Raw genomic sequence first — 19,175 nt, 5'->3', positions numbered from 1 at the left:
ACATCATTCTTTGGGGATGCTTTTCTGCAAAGGGGACAGGACGAGGATGGATGGGGCCATGTATCGCGAGATCTTGGCCAACAATCTCCTTCCCTCAGAAAGAGCATTGAAGATGGGTCGTGGCTGGCTCTTCCAGCATGACAACGACCCGAAACACACAGCCAGGGCAACTAAAGAGTGGCTCCATAAGAAGCATCTCAAGGTCCTGGAGTTGCTTCGCCAGTCTCCAGACCTGAACCCAATAGAAAATATTTGGAGGGAGCTGAAAGGTATGATCTCTGTAATTGCAAACAAAGGTTTCTGTACCAAATATTAAGTTCTGTTTTTCTGATGTATCAACTACTTATTTCATGCAATAAAATGCAAATTAATTACTTAAAAATACATACAGTGTGATTTTCTGGATTTTTGTCACTCACAGTTGCAGAGTACCTTTGATAAAAATGACAGACTTCTACATGCTTTGTAAGTGGGAAAACCTGCAAAATCGGCAGTGTATCAAATACTTGTTCTCCCCACTGTACCAACCTACCAAGATGAGGGACAGTGAGACACACTATATAACAGAGATTAGGGACAGTGAGACACACTATATAACAGAGATGAGGGACAGTGAGACACAGTATATAACAGAGATGAGGGACAGTGAGACACACTATATAACAGAGATGAGGGACAGTGAGACACAGTATATAACAGAGATGAGGGACAGTGAGACACACTATATAACAGAGATGAGGGACAGTGAGACACACTATATAACAGAGATGAGGGACAATGAGACACACTATATAACAGAGATTAGGGACAGTGAGACACAGTATATAACAGAGATGAGGGACAGTGAGACACACTATATAACAGAGATGAGGGACAGTGAGACACACTATATAACAGATATGAGGGACAGTGAGACACACTATATAACAGAGATGAGGGACAATGAGACACACTATATAACAGAGATGAGGGACAGTGAGACACAGTATATAACAGAGATGAGGGACAATGAGACACACTATATAACAGAGATGAGGGACAGTGAGACACAGTATATAACAGAGATGAGGGACAGTGAGACACACTATATAACAGAGATGAGGGACAGTGAGACACACTATATAACAGAGATGAGGGACAATGAGACACACTATATAACAGAGATTAGGGACAGTGAGACACAGTATATAACAGAGATGAGGGACAGTGAGACACACTATATAACAGAGATGAGGGACAGTGAGACACACTATATAACAGAGATGAGGGACAGTGAGACACACTATATAACAGAGATGAGGGACAGTGAGACACAGTATATAACAGAGATGAGGGACAGTGAGACACAGTATATAACAGAGATGAGGGACAGTGAGACACACTATATAACAGAGATGAGGGACAGTGAGACACACTATATAACAGAGATGAGGGACAGTGAGACACACTATATAACAGAGATGAGGGACAGTGAGACACACTATTCATCAGCCTGCCAAGATGAGAGCAGTGCAAGGAAAATAAGCGTTGTAATATTTCTATACAGTTATTATTATCATTAAAATTATTAACATTATGTCAACAGCTTAGGGACACATCTCTTTCTATCTCTCTATATTTTCAGACACAAATTCTTCATTGTAATGAATGCTACAACACAAAAAAGGGGAAGACAGAGAGGAAGAGAGAGAGAGACCGGTTGTGTGATTTGACCCAGTGGGAGAATGGGGGAGGTGAGGGATGAAGGGGAGGAGGACAGTGTAGCTGCCTTCGAGTTGATATTCAACACAGGTCACTACAAGGTGTGTGTGTGTCTGTGCGTGCGTGTGTGTGTGTGTCCGTGCGTGTGTGTGTGGGCACATGAAACCTTCAGAATATGCACTAAGGACATTTCATATGACCTTGATCATTTTACTAGCATGTTCCTGCATTTATTATACATCCCGTCCTGTGGCCTCGGGCCCTGAATACACAATGATATCCGTTCTGTTTGCTCTCCGTTATCTGCCGTGGCCTCCCAACCCAATCACTGACCGTCCTTCACAACCTTTTCTTCCACTGGGTGTGCATTATGCAGTAGCAAAACCGGAACGTTCAGTCCCCACATGATGATTTTGGGGGCTCCCAACTGGGGGAAATTCCGTTTCCAGTCAGCAGTTAAGGTTTAGGGAAAGCTTAACGTTGTCAAAATGTTACCTGCTGCAGTAAGTTGGCTCTAGGTTTTCTGCAGTCATCCCAACATCCCAACATACCAACTGCACTTAGTCCGTTGATATCTCTACGTTTCTTTATGCAGTAAATCTGGTGTCACCTCAACGTTTCCTATTGCAGACACTACAGTCTCACATGCCCCATTAAATACACTCACTGGCCCAGGGGAATGGAGGAACCTGATGTCACACACTCCCAACACATCCACTTGATTTGCCCAGGGGAATGGAGTAATCTGATGTCACACACTCCCAACACATCCACTTGATTTGCCCAGGGGAATGGAGTAATCTGATGTCACACACTCCCAACACATCCACTTGATTTGCCCAGGGGAATGGAGTAATCTGATGTCACACACTCCCAACACATCCACTTGATTTGCCCAGGGGAATGGAGTAATCTGATGTCACACACTCCCAACACATCCACTTGATTTGCCCAGGGGAATGGAGTAATCTGATGTCACACACTCCCAACACATCCACTTGATTTGCCCAGGGGAATGGAGTAATCTGATGTCACACACTCCCAACACATCCACTTGATTTGCCCAGGGGAATGGAGTAACCTGAGGTGTCGGCACATTTACAACATACTGTATGTGGTATCCAAATCAGTTTTGTGATGTCCTGCTGGTTGGATTCTAGGTGGTGAACGCCAAGAAGAAGCTCAAGAAGAAGAGGTACATGAACTCTGGGACGGTAAGTCTTTCAAAAGCTCAAGATTTAGAGGAAAAGAGAAACGGGCCGCTAGATGAGGTTTGGAGTTAGAGAAGTGGTATGGTTGGAGTTAGATGAGGTTTGGAGTTAGAGAAGTGGTATGGTTGGAGTTAGATGAGGTTTGGAGTTAGAGAAGTGGTATGGTTGGAGTTAGATGAGGTTTGGAGTAAGATAAGTGATATGGTTGGAGTTAGATGAGGTTTGGAGTAACATGTGGGATATGATTAGAGTAAGATAGGTGATATGGTTGGAGTTAGATGAGGTTTGGAGTAACATGTGGGATATGATTAGAGTAAGATAAGTGATATGGTTGCAGTAAGATGTTGCTTACTAAAACCCTATTAGGCTCACCAAACAGATGTGGGCGGAGGAACGTTAACTCACCGTCCTTGTGGGTGTGGTGGCTGTGGTGTTCACTGGGGGGTTTGTGGCAAGTGGACTGCAGTAGAGAAGAGCAGTCGTCTGGTCTCCTCCGAAACACAAGATGAACCAGCCAACTCTTCAGGTCTTTGGCCGACAGGGCACAACATCAACCGTGTTGGCATCAGGCCAAATGAACGACCCGGACGAAGTTGTAATGACCTCCAACAAAGTCGGGATGCGTAGAGGGCCTCTTCGGTTCCTCCCCGCGTGCCGTTGTCGTGTCAGTGACGGAGTGTGTGTCCTCCGTGCTCAGTCAGTGACAGATGTTAAGGAGGATATCAATGTATTGTTTTTATTGCTTTGGCACACACACACACACACACACACACACTTTGAGATGCCTGGCCTCAATATGATGAGGCTTGAGACATCCATCATCTTGCCCCTATCAGTCCTTGAGATGGATCTCTGTGTGTGCGTGTGTGTGTGTGTGTGTGTGTGTGAATGAGATTGATGTTCTGCCTGTAATAGCAATTCTAATATGTAGCTCAGATATTGACCAAACTCATTCTTCTTGGATGACTGACTTTAGGATGTCCACTGGTCGGTTAGCCTGTGGGACGCGGGGCAACGGTTAATGGGTTTCTTTAGATCTGTGTTAGCCTTGATTGCTGGTATGCCGGGTAATTATGTTTAAATTGATAAATAAATTGTATTGGCGTTGAGTACCTGAGTGGTTAAACAGCCTTCAGGTAGCTGGATTGATTGTAAAAATGTCCTCTGGTAACAGTGCTGTAGTACAGTTGTTTAAAAAAAAAACGAAATCCATATAAATCATGTTTGTATATGGTAGACGTTTTGGTTGATCTGGTGGTGAGCGTACAGTCTAATGTTTTCACTGTCCTCTTCGCCTCCCAGGTGACCTTGCTGTCGTTCACGGTGGAGTCTGAACACACATTCCTGGACTACATCAAAGGAGGGTGAGATGCTCCCTCATCTACATCACACACGCCTTCTGAAACACAAGTCGCCACTGATCTTGGCATTTGATCCGGAGAGAGGGCCTCTCGTGTGTCCTCATCAGGTGGAACGAGGAGTGCATGGAGGGTCTCAAACAGTAATGTGGCAGAGGGGCGTGGCTTGTTTTCCAGAGTGGGAGTGGCAGACTTCTGCCGGCTCGTATAAGTGCTACCCCTCTATGACCTAATCCAGGGGTAGGCAAGTTTGGGTCCATGAGGTCCGGAACACTTCAGGTTTTTATCTTCCCCTTTGAACCAAGGATGTATTCAGACCAGGGACATTGGGTAAATTCAGTGAACTAGCAGAGGTGTTTTGGCCATACAGGACTAGAGTTTTCCCACCTGTGTGTTAGGGCCTGCAGTAGGTGGCACTGTAAGTTTGTGTATAATAATCGGACATAGATGTTGTCTCCCTGTTGGCTTGCTCCTGAAAACATGCTGTTGAAACAGAAGTAAAAAAAGCACAGAGAGATTCCAGAGTGGCAGTTCGAGCATGGAGCAAAGGACCTTGATGTTACCCTTTCACCAAACGTAGCGCTAGCTATGACACTCTCAACTTTCCTTTGTAGCTTGATTTGTTGTAATACCTTTCATTTGCTTCCAGCCTGGCATCGATGCTGATCAAACCAACTCCCTCCATGTTGGGTTGCACAGTCAATATGACTGATCACTGTCCAGCAGTGGTTGCTGAAACTTTCACACTGCTCATCTCTCCACGCCCCCCAAACACACACACACACACGCACATTAATTTCTCTCTTTGGCCTTGTTTAAAAATAATGGCGCCGTAGGTTTTCCTGACGAATTTGCTGCTGATGAAAACGGCTCCAGGACACCGCCCTGAGCTGTGAGTGGGTTTTCCCTACTGTTGAACTCGACTCAAGTCTGATCATTGGCTTCCAACCAAGGATGAAGCGAACTCACACAGTCCTCTAATAGAGGCTCAGTAGCCCCTCCTCTCTTTATGTTGCCTCGGGTTGGTTTTAGGGACACCTGTTTAACGATAAGGCTTCATTGATGTGCCTGAGACATACCTTATCTCACCCCAACAGTACACGGGCAACCATATTGAAATACTATTGATTCCTTTACATCACGACTGTACATGAAACCTTATGTGTGAAATTTTTTTAAATATATACGTTGCTCCGGATTAGCGACATATGCTGAAATGTAAATGCAAGTCAAACGGGTACTTACGCCTGTTACTTACGGGGTCAAAGTTCATCTCCCAGGTCTGCGTCGGCACGGCTGCCCTCCCACGTGACAACAGGGTGATGCCCGCCTGTTCTGTCGGACTCACACCCTATTCTCGTAGTGACTCACTACACCCGACGGGCCCTGGTTGAAAAGAGTGCGCTGCGTCGTGAATAAGGGGCCCATTTGGAACGCTGTCCCGTATTCTTCGGTCCATCTGCCAGGCCCGCCACCGTGCAGACAACACCATCCTGATGGCTTCCCAGAGCGGAGAAGAGGGCAGCCTCTCACCCACCTTTTCTACTAAATATTAGCCTACTTCAGCAATGTTGTCATATTTCTACCTCCCTTAGTGTAATTTAGGCTAAACGGTAATTAGGCCCTGTTTAAAGCCATTAGCCCCGTTCAACTTCTAGCCGTTAACGTGGCTGTGGCGTCTGTAGATTGTTAGTGACCATGACAACAATGCAAAAGAGTTTAATTAACAGAGCCCTATAAATAGTACAGCACACGTACAGACGACAGACAGGGAGAGCGAGACAGGCCAGGAGTGTTTATCACACTCCGATCGAGACCCCCTCCACAGCCCCTAGAGACCAGTGGAGATCGGAGAGGATTGGGCAGTTGTCCACAATATGCATATATCTTTCAACACCCAGAACTAAATAAGTCTGACAAAAGAGAGAGAGAGGGATGAAGAGGGAAGAGAGGGATGGAGAGAAACAGGGGGGTAGGGGGAGGGAGGGGTGTAGAAGGTGGGAGGGTGTAGAAGGTGGGAGGGGTGTAGAATGTGGGAGTGTGTAGAAGGTGGGAGGGGTGTAGAAGGTTTGAGGGTGTAGAAGGTGAGAGGGGTGTAGAAGGTGGGAGGGGTGTAGAAGGTTTGAGGGTGTAGAAGGTGGGAGGGGTGTAGAAGGTGGGAGGGGTGTAGAAGGTGGGAGGGTGTAGAAGGTGGGAGGGGTGTAGAAGGTGGGAGGGGTGTAGAAGGTGGGAGGGTGTAGAAGGTGAGAGGGGTGTAGAAGGTGGGAGGGGTGTAGAAGGTTTGAGGGTGTAGAAGGTGGGAGGGGTGTAGAAGGTGGGAGGGGTGTAGAAGGTGGGAGGGTGTAGAAGGTGGGAGGGGTGTAGAAGGTGGGAGGGGTGTAGAAGGTGGGAGCAGTTTAGAGGGAGGGAGGTTTGGATGCTTTGGATTCCCAACAGTTCCTGGTTTGTTTAAGCATCAAGGAAAACCTTCACATTCTAACCTTCTGATTCTTAACACCGGTGACATCATAGGGTTAAATGAAGGGCCACCGTTGCTTTGTCATTTCTAAATCCTGAATGATTTGCCGGCCAGAAAATGGCAGTAATTAAAACGTCTATACAGTAGGTCCATTATAATGTCTGAATAATAAAAATTCGGATTCAGATGTATTAGAAGGGGCTGGTGAGTTGTGTTTGGATTCCATTACCTCCCATGTGTCAGGTGCGATGGCCTTGGGCCCGCGGGCCTTCGTTTGCCCCCCCCTGATTTTTATGCTCCAGTATCAGGTGATTTCCTATCCCTCAGCCCACCTGATAGTTGGTGGACTTTTTATGGACGTTACGTTGTAATTTACTGTGAGAACAGAGCCTATGTCACCATTTTGGGAGTTGAATCGGTTTTTGATTAATATTGATATGTGGATTATAAGAGGTTATTAAACAAAAGACAGCACACACACTTGCAAGATTCACTATCTTCTCATTACCCTTTCATTGAATGTTTCTTCTTTTAATTTAATATTGAATGAGATTGCCTGGAGGAATGGATTCTTAAAGACTTATTCTATTGTATTTAAGTCTCTTATTAATTTTGTATAAACCGAGCCAAATATAGCCTGTGTAAAAGTGATAGTGCGCTTTTTCCAGGGGTTTGATTTTTTCATTTTGTTCTGGTTGAGTGTGACACTGGGAAGGGGGTTGGAAGTCGCGTTATATCCTACTGAACGAATACGCCGGGGATGCAGCCTAAATGCAAATTATTTGTTATTTCATAACAGACGACTCCATGAAAATAGATTGTTCTGGACTTACGGTGTATCACATAAGAAGGACTGGCCTTTATTAGTGTCTATTCAACACGGAGACCGAGAGACCGAAAATGAGAACGAGAGATGGGGGGGGGCAACGGAGAGAGAACCTGAGAGACATAATGAGAAAAGGAGAGAGAGGGGAGGGGGGGGGCAACGGAGAGAGAACCCGAGAGACATAATGAGAAAAGGAGAGAGAGGGGAGGGGGGGGGGCAACGGAGAGAGAACCCGAGAGACATAATGAGAAAAGGAGAGAGAGGGGAGGGGGGGGGCAACGGAGAGAGAACCCGAGAGACATAATGAGAAAAGGAGAGAGAGGGGAGGGGGGGGGCAACGGAGAGAGAACCCGAGAGACATAATGAGAAAGGGAGAGAGAGGGAGAGAGAAAAAAGGGAGCAGAGGAAGGATGTTGTAAATTATGTGATTAGTCGGTTTGCTGTGGCTTTCTATCTGGGCCTGGGCTTCGGTGAGTCCCTGTGGTTGCTGAAGCGTGAAAAGATTCCAGTTGATCCGGTTTATGTGGCCTGCAGTACAAGCTGACACAGAAACAGACACAGCACCCCGAACTGTCGCTCTACTAAAGGGGCAATCTGCAGTTGCTTCACATTTAGACTTCTAAATTAATTAAATGTACCAATAAAGAAAGAAGTAAATGAAAACAATGATTGGCAGATTAGTTCAAAAGCTAAAGAATGAGCTTGTTTCACTCTAGTGGTTGTAAACAGATTTTAATAAACAGTTTATACAGACTCATAACAGTGAGTCCACACACTCACAGAAAGAATGTTCTCAAAGGGTTGACTTAGTGATAGAAGCCTTTCTGGTTATAAGCTGGCATTTACAACCCTTTGCAAAGAAAATACCTGGAACCAAAGGGGTTCTACTTGGGACTAAAAAAGTACCTGCACCCCAACTAAGATTATTGAAATTATTCTCCATAGGGATATTTTAAAATGAATGTCCCCTTATTTTTTTTTACCAAAAAGAGTGCAGAGTTCAAATGCTGATTTTCCCTTTAGAATAAATGAGAAGCATGTTTTGATTTTCAGCATTGATGGAATTGTGATGACAGGAAAATATCTTGGCAGTATGAAAGCAGTCATCTGCATATCTATAAAGTTAGACAGACTAGAACCACTTTTTAGGAAGAAACAGAGACAGTGTATCTGAAGGTGAAAACAACAGATTGGAAAAAGGAAATTGGTGATGACAGAGAGACAACAACCCTCAACAGTCAAACAATAACCAGTCTGAGGAAAATGACTTTGAAATGGGATAAACTATGTAGGTAAAATTTTAATCAGCTACACTATTCATATTGATGACCTTACCAAGGGAACAAACTGGGTCCAGCTGAAAAGCATTATCATGGGAATAGCCATAATTCTACACATCGTACCGTAGAATATGGGAGTCGGCTCCATGTACCATAGGAAGGCGTGGCTATAGAAAGGCACCGCGACGGTTCTTCCTGTCCACCTGCCGGAATGCAGAGGTCAACACAGAGTAACAAGGTCAGGGGATTCACAACCGGGACCAGCAGACAAGGACTAGGATGAGCTAGTCCCTGGTGGAGCACATCCAGCATTCTCCTTAGAAAGCCTGGGGCTGGGGATTTTCCAAACTCAGGTAAATGACGGGTAAATCGCACTGAACATTCAACATGGTAAGACTCTAGTTTGAGGTAATCCGGCCCGCTGCTCTCTGGGTCAGCATGGCATTCATCTGATTCACCAGGATATAGGAGATCCAGGATATAGGAGATCCAGGATATAGGGTAGGTGGACAGTCCTCCATATTTAGTTACTTCCTTTGGATTTCTCATGAATAAAATGTGGCTTTGTGCTTCTTTAAATTCCAACGTAAGTCAATGTGCCAGTAACTTTTAAATGTGAGCTGTCCAAGTCCACGTGAGAGAAATCTGGACAGATTGACCAGCGGACGTGAAACACATGCCAACTAATAGGGGTACCAGTTCAGGTGAAACACATGCCAACAGATAGGGGTACCAGTGCAGGTGAAACAGAAGTCAGCGAAGGACATTGACTCCAAATAGGACATCTGCTTTAAAACATCAAGAATCGTGTGAATTGAAATACCAACAGAAAAAACAATTCATATGATTTCCGACATAATTTTTGTTAGAACTAATACCCGCTCATTGTGGATGCTTCCTTTCAAATCATGACTGCTGTCTTTTCTCCCCACGTGTTATTTGGTTGTAGTGAGCCTACGGGAAATGACTGCGTCTCTCAGTTTTCAAAGTTGTTTCAACATGTTTGCCATGCTGTTTGCATATTGTTGACAGCCTTCCTGATTATTAATTGTAGGCAGAAAAACAATGCGGGCGAAGATGCCTAGCACAGGACTGACTTTAAAATTGATGAAGATGTTGATGTACAGTACTGGGACTCGGAGTTGAACATCAGAACGGATCCTGACAGATTGGAGAGCTGTTAATGAGGGTTTTTTCTGAGCATGTTTGTAATTTCCCCTCCTCCTACCATTACCACTAATTTGTTTACTTGCAAATCATTACTGTCACATATCACTTTTATTGTGCTTAACAAACCCATCAAGGTAATGACTGTCATTATACAGTCTTTTCCCTTAGCTCATCAAGTCATTATAGATCTTTGACGTGTAACTTGTTTGTTTGTGTTGTTTGATGACTTTATGTGCATTAATATGCACTTTATTCTCAGGAAATAAAGATCTATCTCAGAAGATTTCCAGTCAGATCTGAGCAGAGACCTAGCAGTTATTCATCCCTTATGACTAGAGTATGTCATGCAGTATCTCTCTGCTCACTACTACCACCTAGTTTATCATAGTGTTGTCAGTATTTGTTTTTGTGTTAATAATAATAGCTGTTCCAACAGACAAACAAATCTCAAATGGTGGTAGGGGTTCATCTCAAGGTTCTTTGCGGTCTGAGAAGTTGTACCCCCCCAGAGAAAGAGCAGCTCAGTCTTGTTGTGTTTGAGCTTACGCTGGTGAGCTGAAGTTTAAGCAGAATATCAGTCGGGCTTGCTGAAATGTGTTTTGCCATCTGGGCGTCAAAGGTGATAAATTAAACATTTAAATTGCATCATTGGAACCCAGAAATCGACCTGAAGGACACACTGCAAGACATTTAATGGGTGAGGGGCATAACAGTCAAAAGCAATGACAGAAGACAAGTGTGTAGAGCAGTGAGTCAATTAGTGACCTAATTAATCAATCAAGTACACGGTGAGAACGGAAACCTGCAGACACTCGGCCCTCCGTGGAGCCGGTTTGAACCGGTTTGACACCTCTGGAGTAAAGGGTAGAGTAGAGGGTCGGGCAGAAGAGGGTGGAGAGCAGGAAGTACATAAATCCTCCGTCACATGGAGGACAGCGGTCACGGTTCAGTGATCCAAGCTGAAGTCTCACTGGGGTCAAGGATGACAGGAAATCTTGTCATTTGGAAAGAAAAGACAGCAGGGAAATCGGCCTGTAATTGTGGAAATCAGAGTGGTAAAATGTTCGTTTATGAGGGAGTGGAGCAACTAAGACTATCGGGAAGTTACAGTGGACGTAGCCAAGGAGAGTCAGGAGCAAGTATGGCAATAATATACTCAATAAACATCACAAAGTAAATGAGCAGCATCGAGTACGATTGGGAAAATGCCCAATATGGGTAGAACTATTGAATATTATAGATACATATGAGTGTAATATGCTTAGGAATGGCACATGAGAGGGAATATTCTAGTGTACATTGAAAGTAACTCAAAAGACATCAGAGCATCTGGAATGTTCATGTGTGATCAGTATTATCATGAATCAGTGTTGTTGGTTGAGCCGCCTTATGGCCTGAGGGAAGAAACTGTTTTGCCTCGTTTCCACTGGTGCTGAACTCTGGTGTTTTACCCTAAAGTCCAGAAATGTTTCTGGTTCCATTGACACGGGGCAGCGCCAGTGTCACTAGGTGAACACTAGGCCATGGCAGAGTAACCCGGCTCTCACTCGGTGCCAAGCCCCGGACGTTAGGATCTTGGGAGGGGCTTGCGGGTTGTAGTGCCACATCATTTGCTTAGTCTTGGTATTCATCCAATCTAACAAAGCCTGGGTGGCTGTGGTCTGTTCCGTGCTTTCCTCTGGCATCGTGTTTGGTACATGCCTTACATGGGGAGATGGCACCCGATGTCGTGCTCTCCAGGCTTTACCACGCTCTGGAGGGACTTGCGGTCCGCTGTCCCTCCAGAGCGTGTAGAAGTTGGTGAGAGTTTGTAGAAGTTTGTGAGAAGTTGCTTGTAGAGGTTGGTGAGAGTTTGTAGAAGTTGGTGAGAAGTTGGTGAGAAGTTGCTTGTAGAGGTTGGTGAGATATTGTAGAAGTTGGTGAGAAGTTGGTGAGAAGTTGCTTGTAGAGGTTGGTGAGAGTTTGTAGAAGTTGGTGAGAAGTTGCTTGTAGAAGTTGGTGAGAGTTTTTACAGACATGCCAAACTTATTGAGTCTCCTCAGGAAGCAAAGTTGTTTTTGGGCAGTTTTCGCTGCAGAGTACACTTGTCTGGACCAAGTGAGGTCACCTTTGATGAACACTCCAGGAAACTTGAATTAATTGACTCTCCACTTCAGCTCCATCGATGTGTACAAGGGTATGTACACATGTACACTCCTCTCTGTCGCTTCCTGAAGTCCACGATCATCTCTTTAGTCTTACTGAGGTTGAGAGAGAGGTTGTTTCCCTGGCACCATGTAGCCAGGTTCTTAACTTCCTCTCTGTAAGCGGTCTCATCGTTGTTGGATGAGACCCAGGAGGGTTGTGTCATCCGCGTATTTCAGGATGATGTTGGAAGTGTGCGTGGCCACTCAGTCGTGCGTGAACAGGGAGTACAGGATGGGACTGAGTACGCCGCCCTGGGGGGCTCCAGTGCTCAGGGTCAGTGTGGAGGGGGTGAGGTTCCCCGTTCTCCCCACCTGGGGTCGGTTGCAGAGGTGTTAAATCCCAGGGGTCCTGAGCTTAGGAACAAGCTTAGCGGGCACAATGGTGTTGAATGCAGAGCTGTAGTCCAGAGTATCTGCTGAATCAGTTGTTCCCAAACAGGGGTACTAGGACCCCCTAAGGTACTCATGAGACCATCATCTTACTGATAAAAGAAAATATACTTCAGGGGTACTCAGTGCAGGGTAACATTAGGTAGGTTGTAAACAACTGGATTAAATGTTAAATGCTTTTTACTGTGGACCTCTAATGATCCATGCGTAGACTAGTTCCATGTGAGGGACAAGTGGACCCAACAGGTTGATTGAATGAGGTGCAGATGTCATCTACTCCCTTTTCAAAGTGGTTGACTAAGTCTTCGGCCGAGATGGAAGGTGGAAGTGGAGGAGGTGAAGGATTAAGGAGTGAGGAGAACGTAGCAAGGAATTTCTCGGTGGTTTGAAGGAGAAACATCACACTTGAAGTGATTGAAATTGGCTTTAGCAGCAGATAGAGAAGAATACGTAGCGAGGAGGCAGAAAAAGGATTATAGGTCATCCAGAGGTTTATTTTTTTCCTTAGTTTTCACTCAGCTGCAGAGTTCTCAGTGAGTCACTTAGCCACAGGAGAGTGCGGTTGGAGAGTCAGAATCAGAATCATTTTTGCAGGTGGTAGATAGTACAGTCGAGGAGAGGGTAGTATCAGAGAGACTTTGAAGATTGCAACGGCGCCTGAGTATCTGGGTGGGAGCTGAGTGGGTAGGGTTGGAGGAAGTAGAAAGCAAAAAGAGTAGTCAACAGACCTGGATGGGGTTTGCAGTGAGATTAGTCAAAGGGCAACATCTAGTGAGTAAAAGGTCAAACGCGTTGCCTGCGTTGTTAATGGCAGGGGACTGAGATAGAGTGAGCTACATTTGTGTCATAAAAGCAGAAAATCACCCCAACACAATCTAAAACAGGCTAATTTACTTCCTCTGTATTGGTCTGGTCATAAAACACCTCTAGCTAAAAAGGTCATTGCGACCGTAGATATCAAAATGGTGAATACGATAAAGAAATATATAGAATACGAAAAAAGACGTTTTATCACAAGTGTTATTTTTAAAATGCCAGTATTGATCGTGCCCATGTGGTGTTCTGTGCCCAGATTTACTAATAACAAGCGAACACAGAACAGTGCTCCTTCATGTTTCGTTTGTCTGATGCCTGCAGCACCCAGGGCACCTGCAAAAGTAACAACAACAACAGATCTCACGGGTAAACCGCACGTTTGCGTTTGTCTCGCTTATTTCATGGCAACAAATAACAACAACATGTACTTACCAGTCAAAATAACGTTTTCCAATGATAATTTCCTATTGACAAGCACATTTATGTTGTCTCAGCATACGCCTAGCAGGATATATACAGGAAACTGTCATGTAACCACGGTTTTGTACAAAGGTTTTTCAGTTTTTAATTCAATTAGCAAATACATCTTTCAATCCGTATTTGAACGCATTTCGTCTGTAAAAAAGAGCCTGTCCAAAAATGTATAATGACAGGGATTTGTGTGCTGTGTAATGTCAAGTTAGTTAGTAGTACCCAGTAAGTCTAGTGGGATGAAAACCTGCCGAGGGGAGGGAGGGACTGGCCAATGCAGGATGTCTCCACAGAGTTGTAGTATTTCCTCAGAAAGAGAAACAATGTTGACACCTTGTGCATTTATCGATATTTCTGCGGGTACATTGATTGCTGAACATCGCTGAAAGACATCCAATGGCTCCATCAACTGAACACGACCGCGACTACAGTCAGATTGGCTTTGAGTGATCGATATAACATGGAGGCTTCACAAGATGAAACCAAACACAACTACATTTATTTTTCCAACCTCACTCGGCGAACTGTGATTGAAGGGGTCCCTTAGAAACCTTGCCACCCTTGAAATCTCTCAGACGTAGGTCCCACCACCTAAGGTCCCCACAGGGTGAAGTGCCCCTTTAAGCTAGAATCAACAAGTGACATTAACAGCATGAAATTTAAAAGAGGACGTAGATCTCCAGAAAAATCCACTTCTGTCAAATACCTGGGCTTGAAGGGCTCAGCTTTATCGACAGCAGAATGACAGTCTCATATGTTCACCGAGACCAACAATTCCACATGGGTTTTGCAGGCAGGGGATATACGATGAAAAGGTTTTTCAGTCATATGATAGGAAATGTCCAAAAAATCTAAAGGGACAGGATCGAAACGGGTAGAAAACACACGTGTTGTTGACTTAAGTACAAAATGAGAACGGAAAAATATGATATTAATAATAAAACCTAGGTAAGGAAACTCACACGGGAAAGTGCATGGAGCCTTCCTCTCTTTTCTTCATGGAATTACGAGGTGGAACAGCTCAGCAGACTTCTCTTTGTCACAGTTACAGCCTTCGGTTTGGCAACAATATCATCAATCAAATGCATTTCAAAATAGCCCCTTTCACATCGGCGGTTGTCACAAAGTGCTTTTATAAAACACCCAGCCTGAAACCCCAAAGCGTACGCAACAGCAGAGTTGATGCACAGTGGCTAGGAAAAACTCCCTAGTAGGGTTGTCTCTGAGGGGTCGCCAGTCCTCTTCTGGCTGTGACTGAGGACCTTTTGGGCCACATCAATATTTTTGTATGTTCAGATGACAAACAGGTTGTTAAATGCATGTCTGCTGTGTCCAGAGTCTTTAAACAGAATCCATGTCCACTGCATAACCAGGAGGTCAGGGACAATCAGCTGGGGGTGGGTGTTGGCAGGAGGAATCATCAGGCAGCAACTTAATCTACAACACAACCAGGAGGACTTTTGACAGGGCCAGATAGGAATCATCCAGGCAAAGTAGTCCTGAGGCACGGTCCAAGGGCTCAGGTCTTCCTAAGGTCAAACAGGACCCTGGGAAAGTTTGAGTGATTCAAAAGGATTCCTGAAAATACTATTCAGACCGATCCTTGTCCCCCATCAAATGAACTAATCCTTCGTAAACAACTGGGACTTAAGACAATTTGGACTCAAATATAATCGCTGCTGCTGTGAAAGACCAAGTAGGTGTTAGTATTACTGCTCATTGATGACTGCTGAGCAGAGGAGAAACCACTTTCCCAGCAATTCAGGCACTGATTATCAAAGCAATAAGACATTTCAGTCCGTTCTCATCTATGAGTTTTCGGTAAGACCGACAGGACTTAAATGTATAAGTCTCTAACCAGGAAAATGGCAGTTGGCTAGGTTTGACTTGTGCCCATCTCCCAGGTCAGAGCTGGAGCAGAGAGCAGAGTGATGGCACCTGGGTAATTGTAGTAGTCCCCCTGACAAGATGGAGAGAATTAAGACTTTAAGCCGGGGGCAGGTCAAATCCCCAAGCAAGCAAGTTTTAAAATCTCACATTCTGTCCTTGAGTAAAACAGTTAATCCCTAACTGTTCCTGGGAACGAGTGTCGACTGAATTACTAAAATGTGGGGTGGAAGGGAGGAGACAGAAGGAAAGGGAGAGTGACTTTGTAGGAGTTGATATTTGAAAGGAGAGTGGTCCAAGTGGCCCTTCATTAAAGCTTGGATCCTCAGTGGTGAAAGCTTCATATCCGTTCGCGAAACATCCAGAATAAAGAGCAGGTAGCTACCGAAATAAAGGAAACACGTAAGTAAACGGGAGACACACGTGTACATCGTGTTCTTATTAACGAGGGACTTTCTGTTGACGTTTTTCTTTTTTCACCTTTCTTCTCATTCAGGACCCAGATTCACTTCACGGTGGCCATTGACTTCACCGCGTCCAATGGTGAGCGCTGAATGTATTCCACGGGCACTCTAACGGCTCGATCCCGTTCGCCACATGAATACTGTATGACTCACCGTGAGCGTGCTGCCGACCTCTAACCTTTAACGCCATTTTGCACTCCAGGTAACCCGTCCCAATCCACCTCTCTGCACTATATGAATCCATACCAGATGAATGCGTACGCCATGGCCCTGAAGGCAGTAGGGGAGATCATCCAGGATTACGACAGTGATAAGATGTTCCCTGCTCTGGGGTTTGGAGCCAAGCTGCCCCCGGATGGAAGGGTCTCCCACGAGTTTCCCCTGGTAACCAATTCATAAACACACACAGTCTCACACAAACACAGAAACACACTGAAACACATACAAAAACACACAGTCTCACACACACACACACACAGGGAGACACACACAAACACATTAGTAATACTGGGATATGTTAAAGCGTGTTGGGTTTGGTGCTGAGGTAGTTGTTATTTTTAGGCTCGTAATGCCTGAATGAAAAATGTATTAATTTGTGAATTGTAATCGTAAGCTTGTTTTCCTTTAATGTCTGACCCCAGGATGACTAGCTTTCCCTCTGTTGTCTGCTAAATGATCAAACGCATGAGGTCATAACCTTGTTTCATACTATACTCATGCTATAATGGCTGTGGGATCTGTGGGGTGATCTGAAGAGGGCTGTGCACAGGAGATGTCCTCGCAATCTGACAGATTTGGAGCACTTTTACAAAGAGTGGGCAAATATTGCCACGTCAAGATGTGCCAAGCTAATAGACTCCTACCCAAAAAGACTGAGTGCTGTAATAAAATCAAAAGGTGCTTCAACAAAGTATTCGTTTAAGGGTGAGCACACTTATGCAACCAGGTTATTGTGAGTTTTTTATTTTTCCCCTTCAAAGATTTCAGTTTGTTTTTCAATTGAATTGTTCACGTTATAGGTCACATTAAAGGTGGAAAAGGTTCTGACATGATTTATCTTTGTCTCATTCTTTTACATCACAAAAACCTGGCATTTTAACAGGGGTGGTAGAGTCCCTGCCCACCTTCTTGAAAACACTTAAAACATTACATTGTCAAGAATGTATATAAATATTAAAGAACAAATGCCTTCCACACACACGCACACAAACGCACACACACACACACACACGAGTGCAAAGCTCACACAACCTTCTCTCTACTATTCTCTACTTTTATTGCTTTAAATTGTTTACAACTGTTATGTTTGTTTTCTCAACCAGCTACATCACATGGCTAATAAACCTCTCAATTAGAGTGTCTGCTAAATGCCAAAATAGCAGTGATGTGTGGAGGTTCAGTGTTGTGTGCTTTAGTTGTGGTGGTTAAACACCCATGTTAAGATTGCTATTAATATAGATGTATTCCTACATATTGATACCTTGCTATTCTCCTGGTTCTATTTCATAACTATTCAACCAATTTACCATTTAACTACCCAAGTGAACTACCGTTTTAATTGCATGGGTAACTGTTTTTTTTCTAGCTTTGTAGGAATTAAACATGCACGTTTGTGTTTTGTCCTTCCTCCCAGAATGGCAACATAGAGAACCCGTACTGCAATGGAATGGAGGGCATTCTAGACGCATACCATCAGAGCCTAAAGACTGTCCAACTCTATGGACCAACCAACTTTGCTCCGGTTGTCAACCATGTGGCTAAGTGAGTTTTTGAGGAAAAGATTACAGTGTGGCTACCCCAAAGTAGAGAATAGCCCTGCGTTTTTTCAAAATCTGACAGATGAATGCATGAGTCAGAGCCTTTCATCCGTGTTCGCAGAGATGTTTGTGCTCGACCGTCAACTCCTATGGCCGTTATATAAGATGTATGGACACTAACCATTGGAGTAGGCTATGCAGCACTTAAACATCCAGGCTCCGGCTGCCTGTCAGGAATAATGCAACAAGGCTGATCGTCCATCAACCTTATCTCAACATTGGTTAGAAAGTCAGCTGAGCGGTAACCTTCAAGCTACATTCCACAGGATACAAATGAACCAGACAAGACATTAGAGTCCCTAAACCAATAAATAACAGTTTTATGGACCTGTTTATGGGACGTTCTGTGATTAAATGGAGGGGAAATAAACAATCAACTGTTGCCGTGGTGATGGATGCAAGTGGGCAGTCCAGTCGGAGGTCAGACTTGACTAATGATTGGGTGTGTATGTTGTTGTGTTTGTGCATGTGTGTGTGTGTGTGTGTTTCTGTAGCATAATGATGTGGCTAGATGTCCATTCAATCTCCTAAACACTCGTAATTTCTCATAATCAGTGTCTGATGACACACTACCCTCACAGAGGCCCACCCCTCCTTCTGACAGCGTTGCTCCTCTTGCCTCTAATTAAAATGTCCGCCGTGCTGTAGACACATCGTCTGAAAAGCTCAATTTTCATTCATATAAATTAGGAGAAAGGACTCAACAATGATCCCAGAGGTATAGCCAAAAATGTCAAAGCGTTACATTGGCATAATAAGTTCCTGTGTTTGTCCTGTCCCCTCCCTCCACAGAAAACTAATATCTACTAGTTACTTCAGCACCTGACTTGGCAATCCTTAAACAAGCCTGGAAAATCAATCAATGATGCTTTCCATACATCTAAACATAATTACTATGTGGTACATATACACTTGTTGTCCTGTTTATTGGATGCATCCTTCTATCCTGGGCTGGATCCCTTTGGCCAGTGTGAATCCCAGGCCTTCTGTCTATTCATTGTTGGAACCAACTTTTTGAATTTTAGTCGGTCAGAAGTGGTACGCTGGTACACCTTGGAAGAACGTGGTTCAAATAGGCCTTCATGGTGCTTGTCTTCATGTCTTTCTCCAGCTTTTGACAATTATTTCTAGCTATTTTCT

The 19,175-nt window shown here is 44.4% G+C and overlaps 1 protein-coding gene across 2 annotated transcripts in view; it reads left to right on the top strand.

Moving 5' to 3' along the window:
- LOC105023799 (copine-5) overlaps nt 1-19,175 on the top strand; it is a 110,705-nt gene that overhangs the window by 80,593 nt on the left and 10,937 nt on the right. For both annotated transcript variants that reach the window (XM_013136389.4, XM_013136388.4), the window contains 5 exons: nt 2,862-2,915; nt 4,215-4,276; nt 16,251-16,297; nt 16,421-16,602; nt 17,852-17,979. In XM_013136389.4, coding sequence (XP_012991843.1) covers nt 2,862-2,915; nt 4,215-4,276; nt 16,251-16,297; nt 16,421-16,602; nt 17,852-17,979 — 473 coding nt within the window. The remainder of the gene's footprint in view (nt 1-2,861; nt 2,916-4,214; nt 4,277-16,250; nt 16,298-16,420; nt 16,603-17,851; nt 17,980-19,175) is intronic.

This window comes from Esox lucius, chromosome 12 (assembly GCF_011004845.1).
Source record: "Esox lucius isolate fEsoLuc1 chromosome 12, fEsoLuc1.pri, whole genome shotgun sequence".
Classification (NCBI taxonomy): domain Eukaryota; kingdom Metazoa; phylum Chordata; class Actinopteri; order Esociformes; family Esocidae; genus Esox; species Esox lucius.
This window is presented reverse-complemented; position numbering and strand designations above follow the sequence as displayed.